At 36.3% G+C, this 20953-nt stretch overlaps 2 protein-coding genes across 2 annotated transcripts in view; one reads left to right on the plus strand and one right to left on the minus strand.

Moving 5' to 3' along the window:
- The window catches only part of LOC136842825 (kinetochore protein Spc25-like), a 517729-nt gene that overhangs the window by 105732 nt on the left and 391044 nt on the right, over nt 1-20953 (plus strand). The window lies entirely within an intron of this gene.
- LOC136842371 (bromodomain-containing protein 2-like) lies at nt 15529-20073 on the minus strand. The gene is made up of 4 exons (XM_067109627.1): nt 19911-20073; nt 18409-18534; nt 17939-18128; nt 15529-15634 (listed from the first exon to the last, which is right to left on the minus strand). Exons 1-4 carry the CDS (start codon nt 20071-20073, stop codon nt 15529-15531), a joined length of 585 nt encoding a protein of 194 aa, XP_066965728.1.

A 20953-nucleotide genomic window follows, 5' to 3' on the forward strand; every position in this document is an offset into this window, starting at 1 on the left:
TATTTTACTGAGAACTGAAATATAATACTATAATCGAAGTATATTTGTTATTTTCCAAGTCTGTTTTCCAGACTGAAAAAATGCAAACTTAGGTATGTCCACTTTCCTTTCTGTATGAGTTTTTCATTCACCACATACGGATTACTTCCAAAATTAAAAAAAGACAAAATATTAAAGCGAACAACATTGACATAGACCTTACTCAAGCGTGTGACATAAATACAGAAAAATGTAAATCTTCCTAGAGACCAGTCTTATGATGATTGTTTTAGTATAGCTGGGATCCATGGCAGTTGCATGTCAACAATAATTATTCCAAAATGAGCCGGAAATATGACTTTGAAATCAGTAAGGAAATGCATCTGTAAATTCATGTTTTTATTAAGTCATTCGGATATTATGGGTACATTAATTTGCGTAAAAACGTATAAAAAGAAAATCCAATAACACATTCTTAACTGTCCGTGTGTGTACAAATCTTCGCATGAGTTCCGTCATGCATGTGCATTTGCATATATCTAAATATATGTACGTACAGAGAGAGACAGAGAGAGAGAGAGACTGCGTTAACATTTCATACTATCATACGTTTTAGTTTATATAGAGAGAGAGAAAGAGAGAGAGAGAGAGGCTACCCTAAGATTTCATACTAGCATTGGTTTTAGCTGACATGGAGGAGAGAGAGATAGAGAGACAGACTGCGTTAACATTTCATACTGTCATACATTTTAGCTGATATGGAGAAAGAGAGAGAGAGACTGCGTTAAGATATCATACTAGCATAGGTTTTAGCTGATATGGAGGAGAGAGAGACTGAGATTAAGATTATAACATATAATAAATTTTAGCTAATGTCGACGAGAGAGAGAGAGAGAGTGCATTAATCTTTCATACTGTATGATACGTTTTATTTAATATCGAGAGAGAGACTGTGTTAACATTTCATACTATCATATGTTTTAGCTGATATGGATAGAGAGAGAGAGAGACTACGGGTAAGACTATATACATACAATAATAAATTTTTAGTTAACATCGACTGGAGAGAAAGAGAAAGTGATATGCTATTGTCAAGCCCGTGCTGTAATAAAAAATGGACCAAGCATTCAACCCAATCTCAAAATTACGTCATCAAAGGAAGTCGATTCCACCTCCTTGAAATCCACCGGATCTTCCAGTGAAAAGAAACCTCTCGATCGAGAAAACTCCTCATGCGTAGAAAATGACGAGTTGCCTCAGATGAAATCCCCTGGGGACTTGGAGCCAGTGTTCCAAGGTAAAATGGGGAATTTGATCAGAAAGATACAGGCGCTGTTTAATAATCTCACGAGTTATATTACGGGAGGTGGTCATTAGTCATGACAAGGATGTTATTTACGATACGGTCTAAATATTTTAAAAGCTAAAGCAAGTCAGTTCTTGGAATGTCTCATAGATATTAGAAAAGGTCGTATACAATCCATCTTGGGAAAACAAAGTGTATTTGTAGACCTGAATATGATTTGATAAAGGAAAATCCTTTCAATATCTTAATCTGGTCACTAGTCAACAATCAAGAGAATGGTGCCTACATACTTGCGTTAGGAAAAAATAGTTGATTCCTCTCTCTCTCTCTCTCTCTCTCTCTCTCTCTAGTCGATATTAGCTAAATTTTATGATAGCATATAATTTTAATCGCATTCTCTCTTTCTCTCTTTCCCTTGATATTAGCTGAAAATTATGATGGTTCCTCTTATTCGTAACCTATATATATATATATATATATATATATATATATATATATATATATATATATATATATATATATATATATATATATATATATATATATATATAAGCATTGAATTTTAAGCTTCATAAAACAAAGTCACGATTTTTATCTGTTTGGTAGTGATAACAGTTTCTGAATTTGATCTAAAAGTCATTAAAGAATTTCAAATTAGTTTATGGTGAAAGATAAAGTTGTCGATCATAACGCTTCTGATAAAGTCTTTTCAGATTTCAAAACCGATGAAGTTACAAATAAATATATATATATATATATATATATATATATATATATATATATATATATATATATATATATATGTGTGTGTGTGTGTGTGTGTGTGTGTGTGTGTTTTAATGAGAACCTACAGTAATATTTTTCTTTACGCATAGAATTTTAATTTTAGTTTTCTGTAAAGAAAACTATTGTGCCGGCTTTGTCTGACCGTCCGCACTTTTTTCTGTCCGCCCTCAGATCTTAAAAGCTACTGAGGCTAAAGGGCTGCAAATTGGTATGCTGATCATGCACCCTCCAATCATCAAAAATACCAAATTGCAGCTCTCTAGCCTTATTAGTTCTTATTTTATTTAAGGTTAAAATTAGCCATAATCGTGCTTCTGGCAATGATATAGGACAGGCCACAACGGCCGGCTGAGAGTTTCATGGGCCGCGGCTCATACAGCCTTATACCAAGATCGCCGAAAGATAGATTTCCGGTGGCTTTGATTGTACGCTGTACAGAAAACTCGATTGCGCCGAGGTAACTACGGCGCATTTTTTACTTGCGTTTATCAGCGGTGACTTTCCAGCTGAAACGCTTACAAATAACTGCGTAATTAATCTAAAGTCGCTGTCAACAGGATTTTTTTTTTATCAGTGGATATTTCCTTAACATACAGCACCAGAGTATTCCATGAAAGGTGATTCCAAATTTTCATTTGGACGAATATATAATCTGCAAGTGGACGATTATTTTTTCATATCTAATTTTTCTGTTTTGCATAGTATAGAACGTTCTCTCTCTCTCTCTCTCTCTCTCTCTCTCTCTCTCTCTCTCTCTCTCTCTCTCTCTATATATATATATATATATATATATATATATATATATATATATATATGTATATATAAGTATATATATATATATATATATATATATATATATATATATATATATATATATATATATGTATGTATGTATGTATGCATTATGTAAAAGAAGAGAAATAGTCGAAAGTAGAAGCGGTTTTTAGAAAGCAAAAGCGTGAACTACACAGTTGATTCTTGAATTCATGATCTCCATTGAATGAAACCGCTACATCCAAGTAAGTGCGTATTCATGGATAGACCGAGCCTTCTACAGGAAATTAACTTTTGCTATTACGGTATTTGACTGCAGTAGACCTCTTAAATCCGGCCATTAAATCTTTTGATAAAGCAGCGCAACGGAATTTCTGCTTATTAGTAATGCTACTCTTGTCACGCTTAGTGACAGTACTTAAATTTCAAGCGGTCAGTGGAAATTAGTATCACGGTTTTATATTAATTGTTCTGTGGTGAGTATAAATTCAGTGCCATACGATTTAATACTGTGTCATCATTCTCGTTTAATTAGGCTTTTACATGCTTGGATGTATACATATATTACTAACAGGACCTCATTGAAACTGGATGGTATCTAGCGGACTTATTTATTAAACAAAAATTACAAGCTTTCCAGGATTAACAGATTCTACGGATACTTGACATTGAGGACTGTTGGTCCTGGAAAGCTTGTAATTAGCAACTGTACTAACGCACAGAGCAATTGCGTAAGTGATAAAGTTAACATATTTATGTATGCGCATATATATAATATATTTATACATATTATATACGAGTATGTGTATATATATATATATATATATATATATATATATATATATATATATATATATATATAAATATATATATATATATATATGTGTGTGTGTATATATGTATATGTACCATTGCATTTCCGGATGATTTTGCAAACCTACGATCTTCACTTCTGTTGAGATCCACTACAGTTATGTCATCAGCAGATCCGTATTTCGCTGATTAGTTCAACACATTCTCGAATGATACTTGCTGCTGTTTACCGTTTCTAAACGATCAAGGAACTTGTAACATGCACTGTGTCTCGGCTTCGTTGTTAATTATATCAAATTCGTCTTCGTACTTCACGAAGCCAAATAACCCCAAATCAATCAATCACTTAATTCGTCTTCATACACACGGCAGGCATCAGTTAGGAGGTAATTGGTAGATTACACCCTTGTATGAAATGGAATGGAATACAGAGTTTAGGCCAAAGGCCAAGCAATGGAACCTTTGAGGTCATTCAGCGCTGGAAAGGAAATTGAGAGTAGGTAGGTCTAGAAGGTGTAACAGGAGGAAAACCTCGCAGTTGCACTATGAAATAATCGTTAGGAGAGGGTGGATAGCAAGATGGAAGAAATATAATATGAATGGAGGTACAGTGAAAGGAATGAAATGGGTTGCAGCTAGGGGCAGAAGGGACGCTGCGCCTACAGTGCATCGAGGTGCACTGACGACATTACCCCCAACGGGGATTAAACCCTTGTCATCGGTGTAGCAGTTGGTGTTTACCGTCATTCCACGTTCAGCGCCATCTGTGTATGAATAAAAGAGATAGGGCGGCTGAGTGCCACTTAGTCGAGGTCCGTTGGAAGAGCTGAAGGTATCCCATTGGACGCGGAATTATTGCCAGGCGAACCAGTAATATATTATGCCAGTTTAATCTAAGGCGTTTGCTTCCTTTCTGAACCTTCAGAAAGTTGTTTCAGATTGCTGAATCTGGCGAATGGCTTTCTCCCAAAAAATAAAGTCGAAAGAGTAGAAGAGAGGTTGATGTTGATAGTTCATAGATGTCTGATTCATTTTGGTTATGGGTGAGAAATTGGTAGGATATCGAAAGCTTTATTTTTTATAATGCCATTTTTTAACGGACAGTCAGTAAGAATGAAAGAGAGGTTGATGGTATTTTTCATAATAATTATTGTTTTTGGAATTTAGACGGGGCTTAGTAGGATATCTAAGTCTCTATTTTTAATGATATAATCTTTTGACGGAAAGAATCGTAAGAATATTAGAGAGGTTGATGATATTACAGAAGAATGATGATATTTTAATATAAACATGGGCTTAGCAGGATAAGGAAAGCACTTGGAATAATTTTCAGCAATATTTGGCAGATAATTATCTGTATCCCACCCGTTATCATTATTGATATTTACCAATACCCTTGCCGCTCACAACCTCTCTCTCTCTCTCTCTCTCTCTCTCTCTCTCTCTCTCTCTCTCTCTCTCTCTCTCTCTCTCTCTCTCTCTCTCCCGAGTCGAAGACTGTCCACGGACCTTCTTCTTCTCCATTAGAAACTTCGCTGAGGTTAGGGCTGTGGTCCCGACTGGCACTTCATGGTTAAGGTTGCATACTCCGTAATGGACAGTCATTTGTTTTACTTGGAAGGAACAGCGCTGGGGCCATTACTTTTATTTCTTTTATCACCTGAATTCCAGCGACAGGCGGCTGCGTTTGCGTTTCCCAAGTGCTTTTGCTTGTACCTGTGCCAGGGTTTGGTGTTTGTGTATTTGTCAGTGTGTGTGTGTGTGTGTCTGTCAGTGTTTGAGTGTGTGCGTGTGTGGACGTGTAAACTGGATTACTTTAGAAAAATCTGGACTGGTTTTCTCGTTAACATTTCTAATGTTTTCATGACAAACTTCCAAATAACTCTCATATCTGTAATCATGTTTAAATGTCCATTTGATTCAGACCAACAGCTTTATGAACGGAGGGCGATAAATGTGGCTAATCTCAATTCTTACGTTTGCTTTTTTTTTCCATTTTTATTGTGTTGTTTTTTCCTTGAGAAATTACCGTTGCCATGATCTCTTAAGTGTGGGAAACGGTCCACAGAATTGAATATCGCGTTTACTTACTTCCTACGGCTACATGTCCATAATCATGATTGCCCAATATCCTGCAATATCTGTGTCATTAGAAATACTTACAATTTATCAGTATGTTGTTAATATAAAGTATTCCCTTGTCTTTGTCTTTGGGAATTTCGTTAATATTCCTTTCAGTAATGTTCAGTAGCAGAGAGTTTTATGAATGGCAGTTTATAGAAGCTTTCTTATCAAGTTTTGCTGAACGTTCTGTTAACCAGATTTATTCGCCAATTTAGTAATGGAAGTTTCCTTTCCTCATCTCTGTGTTAAGGTGATCAGAAGTAAAATCAAACGGTTGCTTAGTGTCATGTCTTGACAGTCCTAGAAGAAGTGTACGCTGTGTACAGTACTACCTACTCAGGCGTGCGTAAGTGTACAAGGCCGAGGAAATTCTCTCTCTCTCTCTCTCTCTCTCTCTCTCTCTCTCTCTCTCTCTCTCTCTCTCTCTAACACGCAGACCCGTAGCAGATTTATGGGAACTGAACAGTGAGACCAGTTTGGTTATTTCCATGTATGGAATAATATGTGTGATCTGATTCTGAAGGATCCTTGTAGATTCTTGCGATTCTCGGATTCTTTGTACTTCCGTTCACGTCTGATTCTAGATTCGGATTCTCATCATCAAGACGCAAGATTCTAGGAAACTGATTACTGTATTTATTAGACTGATTCTGTGTTCTAGTTACGACAATTCCTCCTTAGAACTCGACTCAGACTGTCAGGTCGATTGAGTGATGGACCTGTTTATTTCCAACTGGCGTCGCAGTAACAGAGGTCGCCGCGCAGATGAGAGAGTATTTATTCACACATACACACATGAAATGTTTAGGTGTGAGAATCTCGTTCCCACGGAAGGGTCAGCCTGCGGCAGCCACTAATAATGTGGCCTAGACTCGGTGACGCATAAAGAGAATGAGAGATGCGTGTTTCTTTACCATATCTCTCTCTCTCTCTCTCTCTCTCTCTCTCTCTCTCTCTCATCCAAATGCTGTTCTGTGTGTATTTATATGTGTATTACTAAGATTAAATCTCTCTCTCTCTCTCTCTCTCTCTCTCTCTCTCCCCATAGTTAACTAGTTAAATTATCAAATGATGTTCTGTGTTGTTACTTGATTAAATCTCTCTCTCTCTCTCTCTCTCTCTCTCTCTCTCTCTCTCTCTCTCTCTCTCTCTCTCGTTATGCAGTTAAATAATCGAATATTATTCTATGCATAGTTATGTTGAAAAGTACTTCATTAAGTCTCTCTCTCTCTCTCTCTTAGTAATCAAACAACTAACCAAATGTTTTAAATTTATGATTGTCATTGTTGTGCCTTTACTAATAATAATAATAATAATATATTATTATTATTATTATTATTATTATTATTATTATTATTATTATTATTATTATTATTATTATTATTATTATTATTATAGATACCTCCGCAAAAAACCAGCAGAAGTTTTGAGAAAATTGGAACAGTACTATTCCTGCAAAAAAAAGAAGAAGTGTAGAGGATGTTTAAACAATGTGAATTTCAAACAAGGTTTAATGACTTTTTCGCTTGACCACTGAGCGACTCTGCGGCCGATTCAAGGTAATAAGTAATTTCACACACAAAAATGGGGAGTGTAACACATCACGGAATTCTTTTTTCACTCTCTAATTTATGGGTCATTAAAATTGATTAACTTACTTTCTGGGCCAGTAAATTGGTTTAGCTAATTCCGAATTTTAAAGAAATTCGGGTGGCTTGGAATGCAAATTCCAAATAAGCTTTACTGGGGGCGATTCAAGGGTAAACTAAAAATGAATAATTCTTTTTTTTATATTAGGAAGACGCATGTTGAGCAAAAATTTGAATGATGAATTAGCTGTTCCTTACATAGAGGTTGCAAGTCCATCTTTGACCGAGGGGATATATAGTTATACGTAATGAAAATCTGATTTTATTGAACTGATAAAATTTATTGCTGCTTATCGATATGGAGTTAGTCTGACTTAGAAAATTTTAAGAGGCTTTCATCCTAACTACGTTTTAAAATTGCTGTTATGATTGTTATTCGATATCAGTTCTCATATTCAGTAACGCACGAATCGAGCAGAGTAATTTAAATAGGCAGTTGGTTTAAGATCAAATATATATATTTTTTCATCGTAGTGGTTGTTTAAACCTATTAAAATCTGAAAATAAGGTAGCAAATTTTTTTATGAGCAGAAAATTTTCAGCTTTGCCTGGTTGATTCCTCCACAAATTTTGAGATCCCGTAAAACCCAAGTTATTAATTTCTAGGTAAAACGAGCTTAAATGGAAAGAGGCTGTTGCTTCGTAAATTTAGAAATGCAACTAGCTTTGGTATCTTTTACGATACCTGCCTCCATTTTCACGCATTTCCATTCAAAGGTTAGCTAATATTATATAAAATAGATTGAAAGTATTCCAGTTGTGTTAATTCACTACCTACAAGTGATTAGGTTGTCAGCTGACATCTTTCTGTTCAGTTTACCACAGCTTTCAAGTAACAGGGAACCTCTTACCAGTCTGAAATATATATACATTATATATATATATATATATATATATATATATATATATATATATATATATATATATATATATATATATATATATATATCACGTACATTCTCTCTCTCTCTCTCTCTCTCTCTCTCTCTCTCTTTTGCATGATACAATCTCCAAATCAGATACCAATTTGAAAGCTTGGTAAATGACAGGTCTGAAATGTCACTCTAAAGACTTCAATATTCACTTGATCATTACGTTTTCAACATACTCTTCTCGACCACTTCCCTCTCCTCCTCTGTGCAATTGGTAATCTATTTTCTACTTCTAGTTATTCATTCCTGCACGTGATTTTTCTTCGGAGTATTTTTTTATTTTTTCATCATTTCATGTTCGGTTTTAAAGCGACTGCAATCTTTGCAAACTAAAGGAGTGAAAAAACCAAGTGAATGTTCTTGCGAGTACCGAACCGAATGTGCATGTGTATGTTTATATATATATATATATATATATATATATATATATATATATATATATATATATATATATATATATATATATATATATAATATATAAGATATATTTAAATAGTGTTTTATGGGCCTTTATATTCATAATATTTATATTACATAAAAGATATTCATATATATGTATGTATATATATATATATGTAGGTATATATATATACAGTATATATATATATATATATATATATATATATATATATATATATATATATATATACATATAATATACATTTTTAATTGCTTTGACGTACTGTTTATTTTATCCTCTGCTTTAAAGATTAGGTTATACTGATTTTCACCTACTTCAATAAACTTACTAATCTGATAAAACATGTTCTATTTTTTGGATATAGTCACAACGATTAATAATAACTCCCTTGCCCTTATCTAGCCTACAAACTATAATATCATTGTTCTGAGAAAGTTTCCCGAGTATCATAAAATCTCCTGTTTGAAGAATGGAAACCTGTTAGTGGCTGTCAAAGACGGAAATACTTTGTGTGATATACTCTGAATAGCATGCTGTGTTGTCTTCAAATTAGTATGTGCAGGAAGATTACAGGTGCAGTGAAAAAGACGTTCAAAGGGTAGAAAAAAACTGGTAGAAATTAAGTTTGAAATTTGGGAGGCAGAAGTCAAGACCCAAAGAAAGCAAGAATTCTTCCTTTTGTGAAAGCACGTAGTCAGATTAGTTAAAAGCAACATCTGTAGGAGAAAGGAATCTTGGCTGGTTAATACCTAATTTGAAAAGCTTACGTTTGTGAACCTCTGTTATACTTGAAGAAAATATCCTAATGTTCCTATTTAAAATAGACTTAACGTAAAAACCATCAAGTAGGGATAAAGTATTGTACAATAAACGTGGGGAGGAGGACACTTATATTTAAAATTAATTTCCACATCGAAAAGAGACTGAGTGGCGGATTTATAAAAATCTGAATTATTCAGCGAAGACCTATAAAGTTTGGATTTAATGAAATTCGGTACAATATAAAAGAAATTCATGATCAAGCTGGGCTTTCTTCCATTTTTTGTTGGACTCAAGACGCTGATAAAGTTGCAAAGTGGAGCCATCATATTTGCGTCGAATATAACTTGTAAGAGTTTCGTTCCTGGTGAGCTTAAGTTTAATAATGAACAGGGCTGCGAGAAGACCGGAAATAATTTTTTCTTTTTATTTACACCAACGTTTCGGGAATCCTTTCCATCTTCAGGACTTTAAACAATTAATTTTTATAATATTAAAAGTATGCTGAAATAAGCTAATAATTATAAGAAATCTAGTTTTATAATATAACATTCGTTAAGCTAAAAGTAAAAGGCCCAGTTTGATCATGAATTTCTGTTATATTGTAAAATGAGTAACATTGTACCAAATTTCGTTAAATTCAAACTTTATAGGTCTTCGCTTTATAAATCAGATTTTTATAAATCCGCCACTCAGTCTCATTTAGATGTGGAAATTAATTTTAAATCTAAGTGTCCTCTCCTCACGTTTATTGTACAATGCTTTATCCCTACTTGATGGTTTATACGTTAAGTCTATTTTAAATAAGAACATTAGGATATTTTCTTCAAGTATAACAGAGGTTCACAAACGTAAGCATTTAAAATAAGGTATTAATCAGCCAAGATTCCTTTCTCCTGAAGATGTTGTTTTTAACTACTCTGACTGACTACGTGCTTTCAAAAAAGGAAGAATTCTTGCTTTCTTTCGTCTTGACTTCTGCCTCCCAAATTTCAAACCTAATTTCTACCAGTTTTTTCTACCCTTTGAACGTCTTTTTCATTGCATCCGTAATCTTCCCGGTCATACTAATTTAAAGGCAGCCCAGCAGGCTGTTCAGAGTATATCACACAAAGTATTTTCGTCTTTGACAGCCACTAACTGGTTTTCATTCTTCATACAGGGAGATTTTATGACACAGGAAATTTCTAGGAACAATGATATTATAGTTTGTAGGTCAGATAAGGGCAAGGGAGTTGTTATTCTTAACCGTCGTGACTATATCCAAAAAGTGGAACATGTTTTTTCAGACTCTAGTAAGTTTGTTGAAGTAGGTGAACCTCAGTATAACCTAATCTTTAAAGCAGAAGCTAAAATAAACCCTATAGCCTATTTATATATGTATAAGTTAAGTATACCTTAGTTTAACCAGACCACTGAGCTGATTAACAGCCCTCCTAGGGCTGGCCCAAAGGATTAGACTTATTTTACGTGGCTAAGTACAAATTGGTTGCCTAGCAAGGGGACCTACAGCTTACTGTGGAATCCGAACCACATTATAACGAGAAATGAATTTCTATCACCAGAAATGAATTTCTCTAGTTCTTCATTGGCCGGTCGGAGAATCGAACGTGGACCCAGCAGAGTGCTAGCTGAGAACGATAGAAACCCGTCCAATGAGGAACTATATATATATGTATACATACACGTACGTACATACATATATATATATATATATATATATATATATATATATATATATATATATATATATATATATATAAAAAGGACATCATTCAGACTGGATGGTATCTAATGGAGTATTTAATTCCATTAGATACCATCCAGTTTGAATGTGGTCCTGTTAGTAATTCTACTAAAATGCACAGAACTATTGTGTATGCGATAAAGTAATATATATATATATATATATATATATATATATATTTATATATATAATATAAATATATATATATATATATATATATATATATATATACTATATATATAAAATAAATATATATATATATATATATATATATATATATATAATATATATATGTACAGTATATAAATATATATATGTATATATATATATATATATATATATATATATATATATATATATATATATATATATATATATATATATACATATACACACACATACCTCAGATGCCTTACGGGATATCTTGCCCCACATACAACGAAAAGACAGAAAAGCGTATATCATCCCATCAAAGACACAAATAAATGCAAATTGTCGCGTGGCTCATGCGTAACGAATTTGAAGATGGTAGCGGGGAGGATTTCAGGGCTATCTAGATCACTTAGAAAAAAATAAAGAACTGAGAATAAAAGAAACCCATCATTCACTCAGACCACCCTCACACGGCATCCAGTCCCTTATCAGAAAACATCCATCGAAGCTGAACGACTTGAAAGGGATCGGGTGGATGAATATTGATGAAAAAAAAAATTGAATGCAATCTCTCCGGGCAATCAAGTCCTTTTGGCCAGGTAAACGCTCCGTCCCTCCCTCCCTCCCTCCCCCCTCAGGTGATATCAAAATCTCCTCCCGGTGGAGAAATGTAGATCATCCTCAAGGATATCAACTTTCGAGTAGAGGTTGGGAGTTTTTTTTTTTCCTAATTTTTTTTTATAGTCATCTTCAGCGTCATCATCACATCAGCTGCAGCAGTAGCATCATCCTTTATCTAGTTAGTTCCTGGTTTGATATTTGGACAGATTCCATTGCAAGGTTTTTTTTTAATTATCATTCCAAAGAGGATTCTTGTATAATCATTCTTTTGTCCTCGTCTCCGGAGCTGCCACATTTAGCAGCTGTTTATGTGGTCACTTCTGTGTATGTGTGTGTTTGTGTGTGTATGTTTTTTTGCAGCATCATCACCAACATCATCCTTAACCTTCACAAGTTAGTTCCTGGTTTATATTTTGCTAATTCATCTCCCCCCACCTTTTTTTTTGTCCTTATATCCCGAGTCATCTGCAGCGGCTTCTTAAATCTTCATCATTTGCTTAATCGTTTGTGTTTTGGAAACATATGGGTCTTGATTACTCCACACAAAAATGTTGTTTGTGCTGCCTTGTTCGTTTAAGTACTTATCCGGTTTGTTGATTTGTTTTTATATCACAAACATAGAGTTTTATGAATACTTTGTTAGTGGCGTCACTTGATGGTGGAATATTGAACACACGTCCGTTTTCTCTCTCTCTCTCTCTCTCTCTCTCTCTCTCTCTCAAACACACACCCCACGGCCTATCCTGCCCGGTTTTTACACTAGTCGACTAACAACTAGGCACAAAATTCACTCATTAGGTCTACAGATTTAAACTGGATTTTAGGGAATTTGCTAATATCGTCCGTCCTGGGCCTATTCGGGGGATCGAATACTGGGCATTCAGTTAGTGATCTGAATGCACTGCCTTTGATCTACGACGCCACAGAGAGAGAGAGAGAGAGAAGAGAGAGAGAGAGAGAGAGAGAGAGAGAGAGAAATATGCATATCCAATATTTACTGATTGATATTTACCAATTCTTTATAAGGATAAGTCAGGAGATCCCGGCCATGAAGAAACTTAGGGCTCCATTCGGTCCTGCTATTCATTGTCGTCTGATTTTGAAAGTCTACACCCTGTTTTTCCTGATATTGTCCCGGTTATTTATTCTTTTCATATTTGTGATCCAATCATGTCTTTAACAGAACTGAAACTTTTGAACATTCATCGGGAGTATTTCTCTCTAGATTCAAGAAAATGTTTCTTCTGTAACTGGAGTTTTTGCAGAGCCATGTTTTGATATGCCGTTTAGATCTTACTGACTTGTCCGTAGCAGCTTTATTTAAATCTGGGTCGATTAGGTCCAGAATTGTAGCACCTCCTTCGTAACTGTTTTAGTTTTATTGAAAGTGGTTAAGCAATTCATTTGATGTTGGTGAAATTTTTATGAGTCCCGAACTCCTTCCGCACCCCAAACCCTGCCTCTCTCTCTCTCTCTCTCTCTCTCTCTCTCTCTCTCTCTCTCTCTCAAAAATTAGCAGACTTCTAACTCTATATACTGGGATTATATGGTGTTGACCTCGTTTGTCCATTAGTCCAGCCGAACGGTGAATCATTGAATGCCAAACTTGAAAATTTTCTCTCTCTCTCTCTCTCTCTCTCTCTCTCTCTCTCTCTCTCTCTCTCTCTCTCTCTCTCTCTCTCTAAAATTTCGACACTTTTGACTCTTAAATACTTGGATTATATGATGTTGACCTTGTTTTTCCATTAGTCCATCCGAACTGTGAATGATTGAATGCCAAACTTAAAAATTCTCTCTCTCTCTCTCTCTCTCTCTCTCTCTCTCTCTCTCTCTCTCTCTCTCTCTCTCTCTCTCTCTCTCTCTGTTACATCTAGATATGATTTCAGTCAGCTTTGCTCCGTTGGTAGCAATTTTAGTAAGTTGATTTTATTGTCGGTAGGGAAAAGGAGCGAATGTTTATACTTGAAAAAATCAATAACAACTACAAGAAGGTTCGTGACATTTTAGTTTCTGTCATATCCCCATACACTGTCTCCCGTAGGGGGGGTAAAGCTGTCTGTGCATCTCACGGGGCGCACTGTAAATTGCTAAAGGTTCTTTGCTGCGTCCCTTGGGCCCCGAGTTGCAACCCCTTTCATTCCTTTTACACTACCTCCTTTCATATTATCTTTCTTCCATCTTGCCATCCACCCTCTCCTAACAATTACTTCAAAGCGCAACTGCGAGATTTTCCTCCTGTTACACCTTTAAAACTTACCTGCTCTCAATTTCCTTTCCAGCGCTGAATGGCCTCATAGGTCCCAGTGCTTGGCCTTTGGCCTGAACTCTACATTCCATTCCACTCCCATATTCTTCCTCCGTACGTACAAATAATGAATGTATGGATGAGTACATGAGTGAGTGTTTGATGTACAAGAAAAATGAACTGATGAAACGTATAGCCTTACTGCCAAAGATCAGCTTTCCTCCGTCGAATTAAGGGGTTTATAAGTTACTGATGTTCTTATACAAAATACTGCATTATGCATCCAGTTCTGTGTAAGCAAATTAAGTTCTTATTCGACAGTGCGTGTCTGCCCCGCTGCTGTAGTTGCAGTTTGACTACCTTAGCATAATAATTATTCTTACATATATTTCTTATATTTTAGGAGTATTTTCAATGCCCACGCCCTTCACGAAATATTTTTTACATCGTTTCTCAAAATCCAGTTTGCGCTGCGAAAACAATCCCACTCTGAAAAAAAAGAGCGAATATAGCCTTTAAATTAATACACCGTGACAACATCGGCCTTCTAGGAATTTTTTCATCTCCTATTTTCCACGTTAATTGCCTTCCCACCCCGCCAAATAGGGAAGAGAGGCTTTCATCCATCACTTTTGCTCTCATTTTGGCCCCCCCCCCTCTCCCTCCACTTTTTTTTTTTTTTTTTGAGAGAGAGAGAGAGAGAGAGAGAGAGAGAGAGAGAGAGAGAGAGAGAGAGAGAGACGTTCAGGGGCGGGTACCGGACTAGCCAGTGGACGAGCGAAATAAACGCGGCCGCACAGGGGGCGAGAAAAGCCCAACCCGCTCCGGAACGTGGGAGGATTATAGCAGCAGCCGTGTCATAAGAATGGGAAAGCCTTTGGCGGCCGACTAGTTTTTGTTTACCTTCCAGAGAGCTTTTGATGAGTTTATATTTCGACTGCCTTTTATTTTCTCTTTTTTTTTTATCTATTTGAGTAACCCCGGTCTAGTTTTTTTCTACACATATTTACAATACGAGCAGCGTCCTCAGAGAGCTTCTCTACTCTTCTTCTTCTCCTTCTTGTTCTTGTTGTTGTTGTTGTTCTTCTTCTTCCTCGACGGCGTTGTTATGCTGGGTCATCCTCGACATTTTTCTTCTTCTTCTTCTTCTTCTTCTTCTTCTTCTTCTTCTTCTTCTTCTTCTTCTTCTTCTTCTTCTTCTTCTTCCTCGACGGCGTTGTTATTCTGGGTCATCCTCGACATATTTCTTCTTCTTCTTCTTCTTCTTCTTCTTCTTCTTCTTCTTCTTCTTCTTCTTCTTCTTCTTCTTCGACGGCGATGTTATGCTGGGTCATCCGCGACATTTATTCATGGAGATTTCACGGGCCATTAAGCCAATTTAAACAGCTACGTGTTACTCCATTCTCTCTCCCACGATTCGTGATGTATTATTATTTCAGTTCGCTTGCCCATTATGCTTTTTAATTGCACTGTGGTTTATGTTAAACAGGCTTGTGTTATTCCCCCTTCTTCATTAATATTTGAGGTCATTTTTCTAAGCAGCGCGTTGCGTCACCCTTAACACCCGTGGGAATTAAAGAGTGTTACTTTATGTTGAGATATGCTTCAGTTTTCCATTTAATGCCTGTGCAGGTTAATTATATACTGTACGTTGCTATATATTTAATCCTTTTTATCAGCTGCTTTGTTTAAAAGTTTTAGCTCAGCAGGGAAAGGTAGATGACAGTCTTAGCTGCGTATGAGGAAGTCTAGATAATTGATGGCAGTATGACGAATAACAACAATTGTGGCCAAATTCTCTCACACACACACACACACACACACACACACACACACACACACACACACACACACACACACACACACACACAAAAGAATCATTAAAAAGATAGCAGGTGGGCAAGATGAAAGTGAAATTATAGTTCAAAGACCTACTGATCCGTCTGCTGGGAGTTATTTGTAGATGCTTCGAAGAAGAACTTATATTGTGAGGAAAAAGTGTAGCTTCACCTAGGAAGGAGCAACGTTTGCCAAGGAAACTGAGAAAAACTCGAGGGCAAATGCATTTGAAGGAATGAAGAGTTGGGTGGAGAGAGAGAGAGAGAGAGAGAGAGAGAGAGAGAGAGAGAGAGAGAGAGAGAGAGAGAGAGAGAGAGAGAGAGAACTAAGCAAAATAATTGAAACATTTGCAGAAATGAAGAGTTGAAGAAGTGAAGCAAAAGCTTTACACATATTAAGAAATGGAGAGAGAGAGAGAGAGAGAGAGAGAGAGAGAGAGAGAGAGAGAGAGAGAGAGAGAGAGAGAGAGAGAGAAACTAAGCAAAAACTTGAAACATTTGCAAAAATTAAAAGTTGAAGGAATGAAGCAAAAACTTTAAACATTTGAAGAAATGAAAGAGAGGAGGGGGGGGGGCGGTGGCCCCGGGGGCGGGCCAGACTAAGCAAAAACTTGAGGGCAAAAATATTTAAGGAAATGGAGAGAGAGAGAGAGAGAAAGATGGGGGGGAGGGAGAGAATTAAGGAAGAGTCGAGGGCCACTCTTTATTGTCCACCACGAAGGTTTTCCTGTCTTACGACATTGTGAAGAGAATGCGAGTGCTGCTTTTCGTCTCGATTTAATTCGATTTTTCTTCAAGGCAAGATTTCCCCCCCCCCCCACTCGTTTTCTAATAATTTTCTAGAGCCTTTTGAACAAAGGTTCCCTCAGAGTAAAGTGGTCAGTGGGGGCAACTCCTTATTGGTGGATTGAGATTGCCGATATGCTTGTTTTGTTTTCTTCCTCTTTTGCCCTGAAATGATTATTCTTTGCTGTACCAATTTCTTTCTTGTCTATGCCGTAGGGTGGTAGTGCCGTCAGTGCGCCTCTCGTGGTGTACTGTAGACACTACTAAACGGTGTTTGTACTGTCCCTAAATCCATAGCTGAGTCCATTTTTTTTAGCCTTTTACTATATTATTATTATTATTATTATTATTATTATTATTATTATTATTATTATTATTATTAGGTAGTGCCGTTGTCAGTGCGCCTCTCGTGGCGTACTGTACATATTACTAACTGGTATGTACCGTCCCTAAGTCCCCTAACTGCGTCCGCTTTTTAACCTTTTACTACATTATTATTATTAATATTATTATTATTATTGATAAGCTATTATTATTATTATTATTATTATTATTATTATTATTATTATTATTATTATTATTATTTTCCAGAAGATGATCCATATTCTTATGGAACAAGCCCACCAAAGGGGCCATTGAATTGGAATTCCAGCTTCCAAAGAATATGGTGTTCATTAGGAAGAAGTAAGAGGAAGTAAAGGGAGACACGGAATCTCCATTCCTGTTTCCTTCCTTCAGTCTGCTTGTTCAGCATCTCTTAATTTCTTGGTGCAATGCCAGCCCTAGGAGAGCTGTTAATCAGCTCAGTGGTCTGGTAAAACTAAGGTATACTTACTTTTTTTTCTCCATGTTCCACCCTTTAGACCAGTGAAAAAATTTAAAAATTCTCTAATTATATTCGTTATTCTCTTAACAAAAGTCGCTAAGAAGCAGTGTCAAGTATCTCACTAATTCATTTCTCTTTTTTTCTTTTCATTTTCCTTTAAAACTAGGAGGGAAATTTACTCATAGATGCAAGGGGGTGCGTGGAGGGAAGGACCAACATTTGGAGGGGGCGTGGTAATTAAAACCACTTTATTTCCTTTGTTTTCTGGATCTCTTCTCCCTTGCTGTCCAACCACTCTAACTCCTCGCTCCACTGTCTTGAGCGCTGAATGGCCGAAAGTGCCCCCAGTGCTTGGCTTGGCTTGGCAGACTGAATTTCACGAATCAGTACATTCATGTCTGTTGACAGACTGAATTTCATGACACAGTCCATTCATGTCTGTTATCATCATTGTCCTTTCATTGTTACCGATGGTTTCACTTTCTCTATTGTCATCATCGTCATTTTCATGAGCTTTCACTATTCCCTTGATGATGATGATAATTACAATTTCACTATCAGTATGGAGTTATATTGTTATTAGTCGTTTTTGTTATTTTTCTATTTCTTCTTTTTCTTCGGGCTTTGACCACTATTAACACAATGGGACCATAAAGGTGGAACAAAAGTTCCCAGGCGTCGACTGTCTCACTATAGCACCCTATTTCTTCTTCTTCTTCTTCTTCTTCTTCTTCTTCTTCTTCTTCTTCTTCTTCTTCTTCTTCTTCTTCTTCTTCTTCTCCCACAAAAAAAAAAGAAACTACTCCATTACTTCAGCTCAGCAGAATAATGAATAAAGTGGTTTCCGTTTTTTAAAATCTTTCTTTTTAGAATTTTGTGCTAGATTTTTTTTTATTAAATGGATAATATGAGAAATATTTTAAAGTATTCGAATACTATCATCGTAAAAGTTGAAGTATTCTATTATTATCAATATAAATGTTTTAGATATTTTGAATACCCAAATTTCAAATGATTATTCAGCGGCCTCTCAAATATATGTCAGCATATAATTACCTAAAATAATGAACATCAAAGACCAAGACACCGATTAAACGCTCTCCCTTAACCCAAGCAATATAATTTAAAGATTAAAACAAGAAATAACTTTTATCAAAATCATGCGCATGCACGAACCGCAAAATTGCAGAAAACGTTGGCTAAACACAAGATTGGCAAGCGAATCTAACGAGTGATACCTTGTCGATTGATGGGGCATTGCGGGATTGCCCAATCGTGCAAGCGTTGGCAATGTATTTCAAAGTTTATTTACGCACAGTGCAGCAGACCTGCACAGCGAGAACAGCAAATATCAAGATTAAAAATTGACCAGCGAGTCGAGTAGGAAACACGACAGTGAAGGATTAGATTTTACGCAGTAATTGGGTGTTCGTGCAAGCGCTTGTAATTTATCCCAGTTACTTCACCCCGCAGTGTTCAGCATTCATAACAGCGCAACCCTGCAGGGGGATAAGTGCCGTCAGTGCACCTCATAACTTGAGATTCTTTGCAGCGTCCCTTTGGCCCCTAGCTGCAACAACCCTTTTCATTCTTCTTAGTGTACCTCCGTTCATATTCTCTCTCTTCCGTCTTACTTTCCACCCTCTCCTAACAATTGATCCATGGTGCGACTGCGAGGTTTTCCTCTTGTTACTCCTTTCAGACTTCAGACCTTTTTACTGTCAATTCCGTTTCAGAGCTGAATGAGCTCATAGGTCGCAGCTCTTGGCCTTTGGCATAAATTTTGTATTCTGTTCTTTAACAGCACAAGAAGGAAATGTACGCAGCCAAAAAAAATAATAAATAAAAAAAATAAAAAAGAAGAAGAAGAAGAAGAAGAAGAAGAGAAGGAAGAAGGAGGAAGAGGAAGAGGTGGAGGAGGAGGAGGAGGAAAGACTTCCCAGCAGAGCTTACGAGGTCCACTGACCGTGCAGTTGAAGGAGGAACTCAACCGCCCCCCCCCCCGGCTTCTTATTTACCGCCATGTCCCGGGGGGACGTTCGTCCTTGGCCTGCATCTGTTTGTCAGACAGGCGGACCATAGAGATTTAGGGAGGAGGGGAGAGAGAAGGGGCTAGGGGGTTTGCCCCCACGAGGAAAAAGAGACTTTTACCTTTTTCACTTTCGATATCTTGTGACTTGATTAGTCCCGTCGACTCTTCCTTGTTATCGAATATCCGATTATATATTTTTTTTTCCTTTTCGTTGATCTTGAAGGACTTTTTACGGTTATTGTTGGTCTGCCGCTTCTGATTGCGGCCGTGGGAGTGGTTCATTGTGTGATGATATCGTTTTGAGGAGAGAGTGGATATTGTCTTTTGGTGAAGTTTTCCTATTTTGTTTACTTTTTTGTTTATTTTTTTTTTAACTTTAAAATGTTGCCTTTTATTTACCTGCCCTTATTAATATAAATTAATAGAGTTCTTGTAAGTTTTCTGGCATTACGCTGCTAGGGTTACTGATGGATTTATCCATATAAAAAGAAAGATTTTTTTTTTTTTTTTTACTGTTATGCTCGTCTTTTGATAGAAAACCTAAAGAAGATTTTTGACGTTATTATAACCATCATAATCATTAGGCTATCATCATTTCTATAATTCATATTGTTTTTACTTAGGCTGGTATCAGAAATACTATAATTTCTTATTTTTAGTAGATTTTCTATTACTATTTACATTTAATGTCAAATTCGTACCTTGTTTGTTCGATAGCCTTGAATATGCTGGTTTTAATAGAATGATTGTGCATAGAAACCGCTGTGACTGTGCCTAACTTTCTTCAGCAATTCTGTAGTTCTTCAGCGCATGAGAATAATATGATGCAACTGTAAAGTAACCTTGCAATATGACAATCGTATAACTGTCTTGCACCGTAATAAAAGATCATCCATTTTCTGCTTTATTTCATATGATTCTTTAATTATCAAATAGGAAATGCTACATTGCTTATTTGCACACTTAAATAGTATATAGTCGTATCTCATGCCTAAAAATGAGTAAAAGGGAAGACCAATGACGGTGAAATATAGCAGCAGAAATTCCCCATCCAGGAAGAGGAATTAGACTCCCCCCCCCAAAAAAGGGGGGCCCAGTCCCCAATGGAATCAAAGGGCCTTTGGGGAATCCCACATGAATTCCTTGGGGTTTCACGTTTATC

This window comes from Macrobrachium rosenbergii, chromosome 10 (genome assembly GCF_040412425.1).
Source record: "Macrobrachium rosenbergii isolate ZJJX-2024 chromosome 10, ASM4041242v1, whole genome shotgun sequence".
NCBI lineage: Eukaryota > Metazoa > Arthropoda > Malacostraca > Decapoda > Palaemonidae > Macrobrachium > Macrobrachium rosenbergii.

What these genes read in the sequence shown, in the direction of transcription:
- LOC136842371 (XM_067109627.1), bottom strand. Translation starts at nt 20,073, where the DNA reads ATGAACCACTCCCACGGCCGCAATCAGAAGCGGCAGACCAACAATAAC. An exon ending in ACTTTTGTTCCACCTTTATG is followed by an intron (nt 18,129 to 18,408) that starts GTCCCATTGTGT and finishes CGTGAAATTCAG; the next exon opens with TCTGCCAAGCCAAGCCAAGC. An exon ending in GCACCCCCTTGCATCTATGA is followed by an intron (nt 15,635 to 17,938) that starts GTAAATTTCCCT and finishes CGGATGACCCAG; the next exon opens with CATAACATCGCCGTCGAAGA.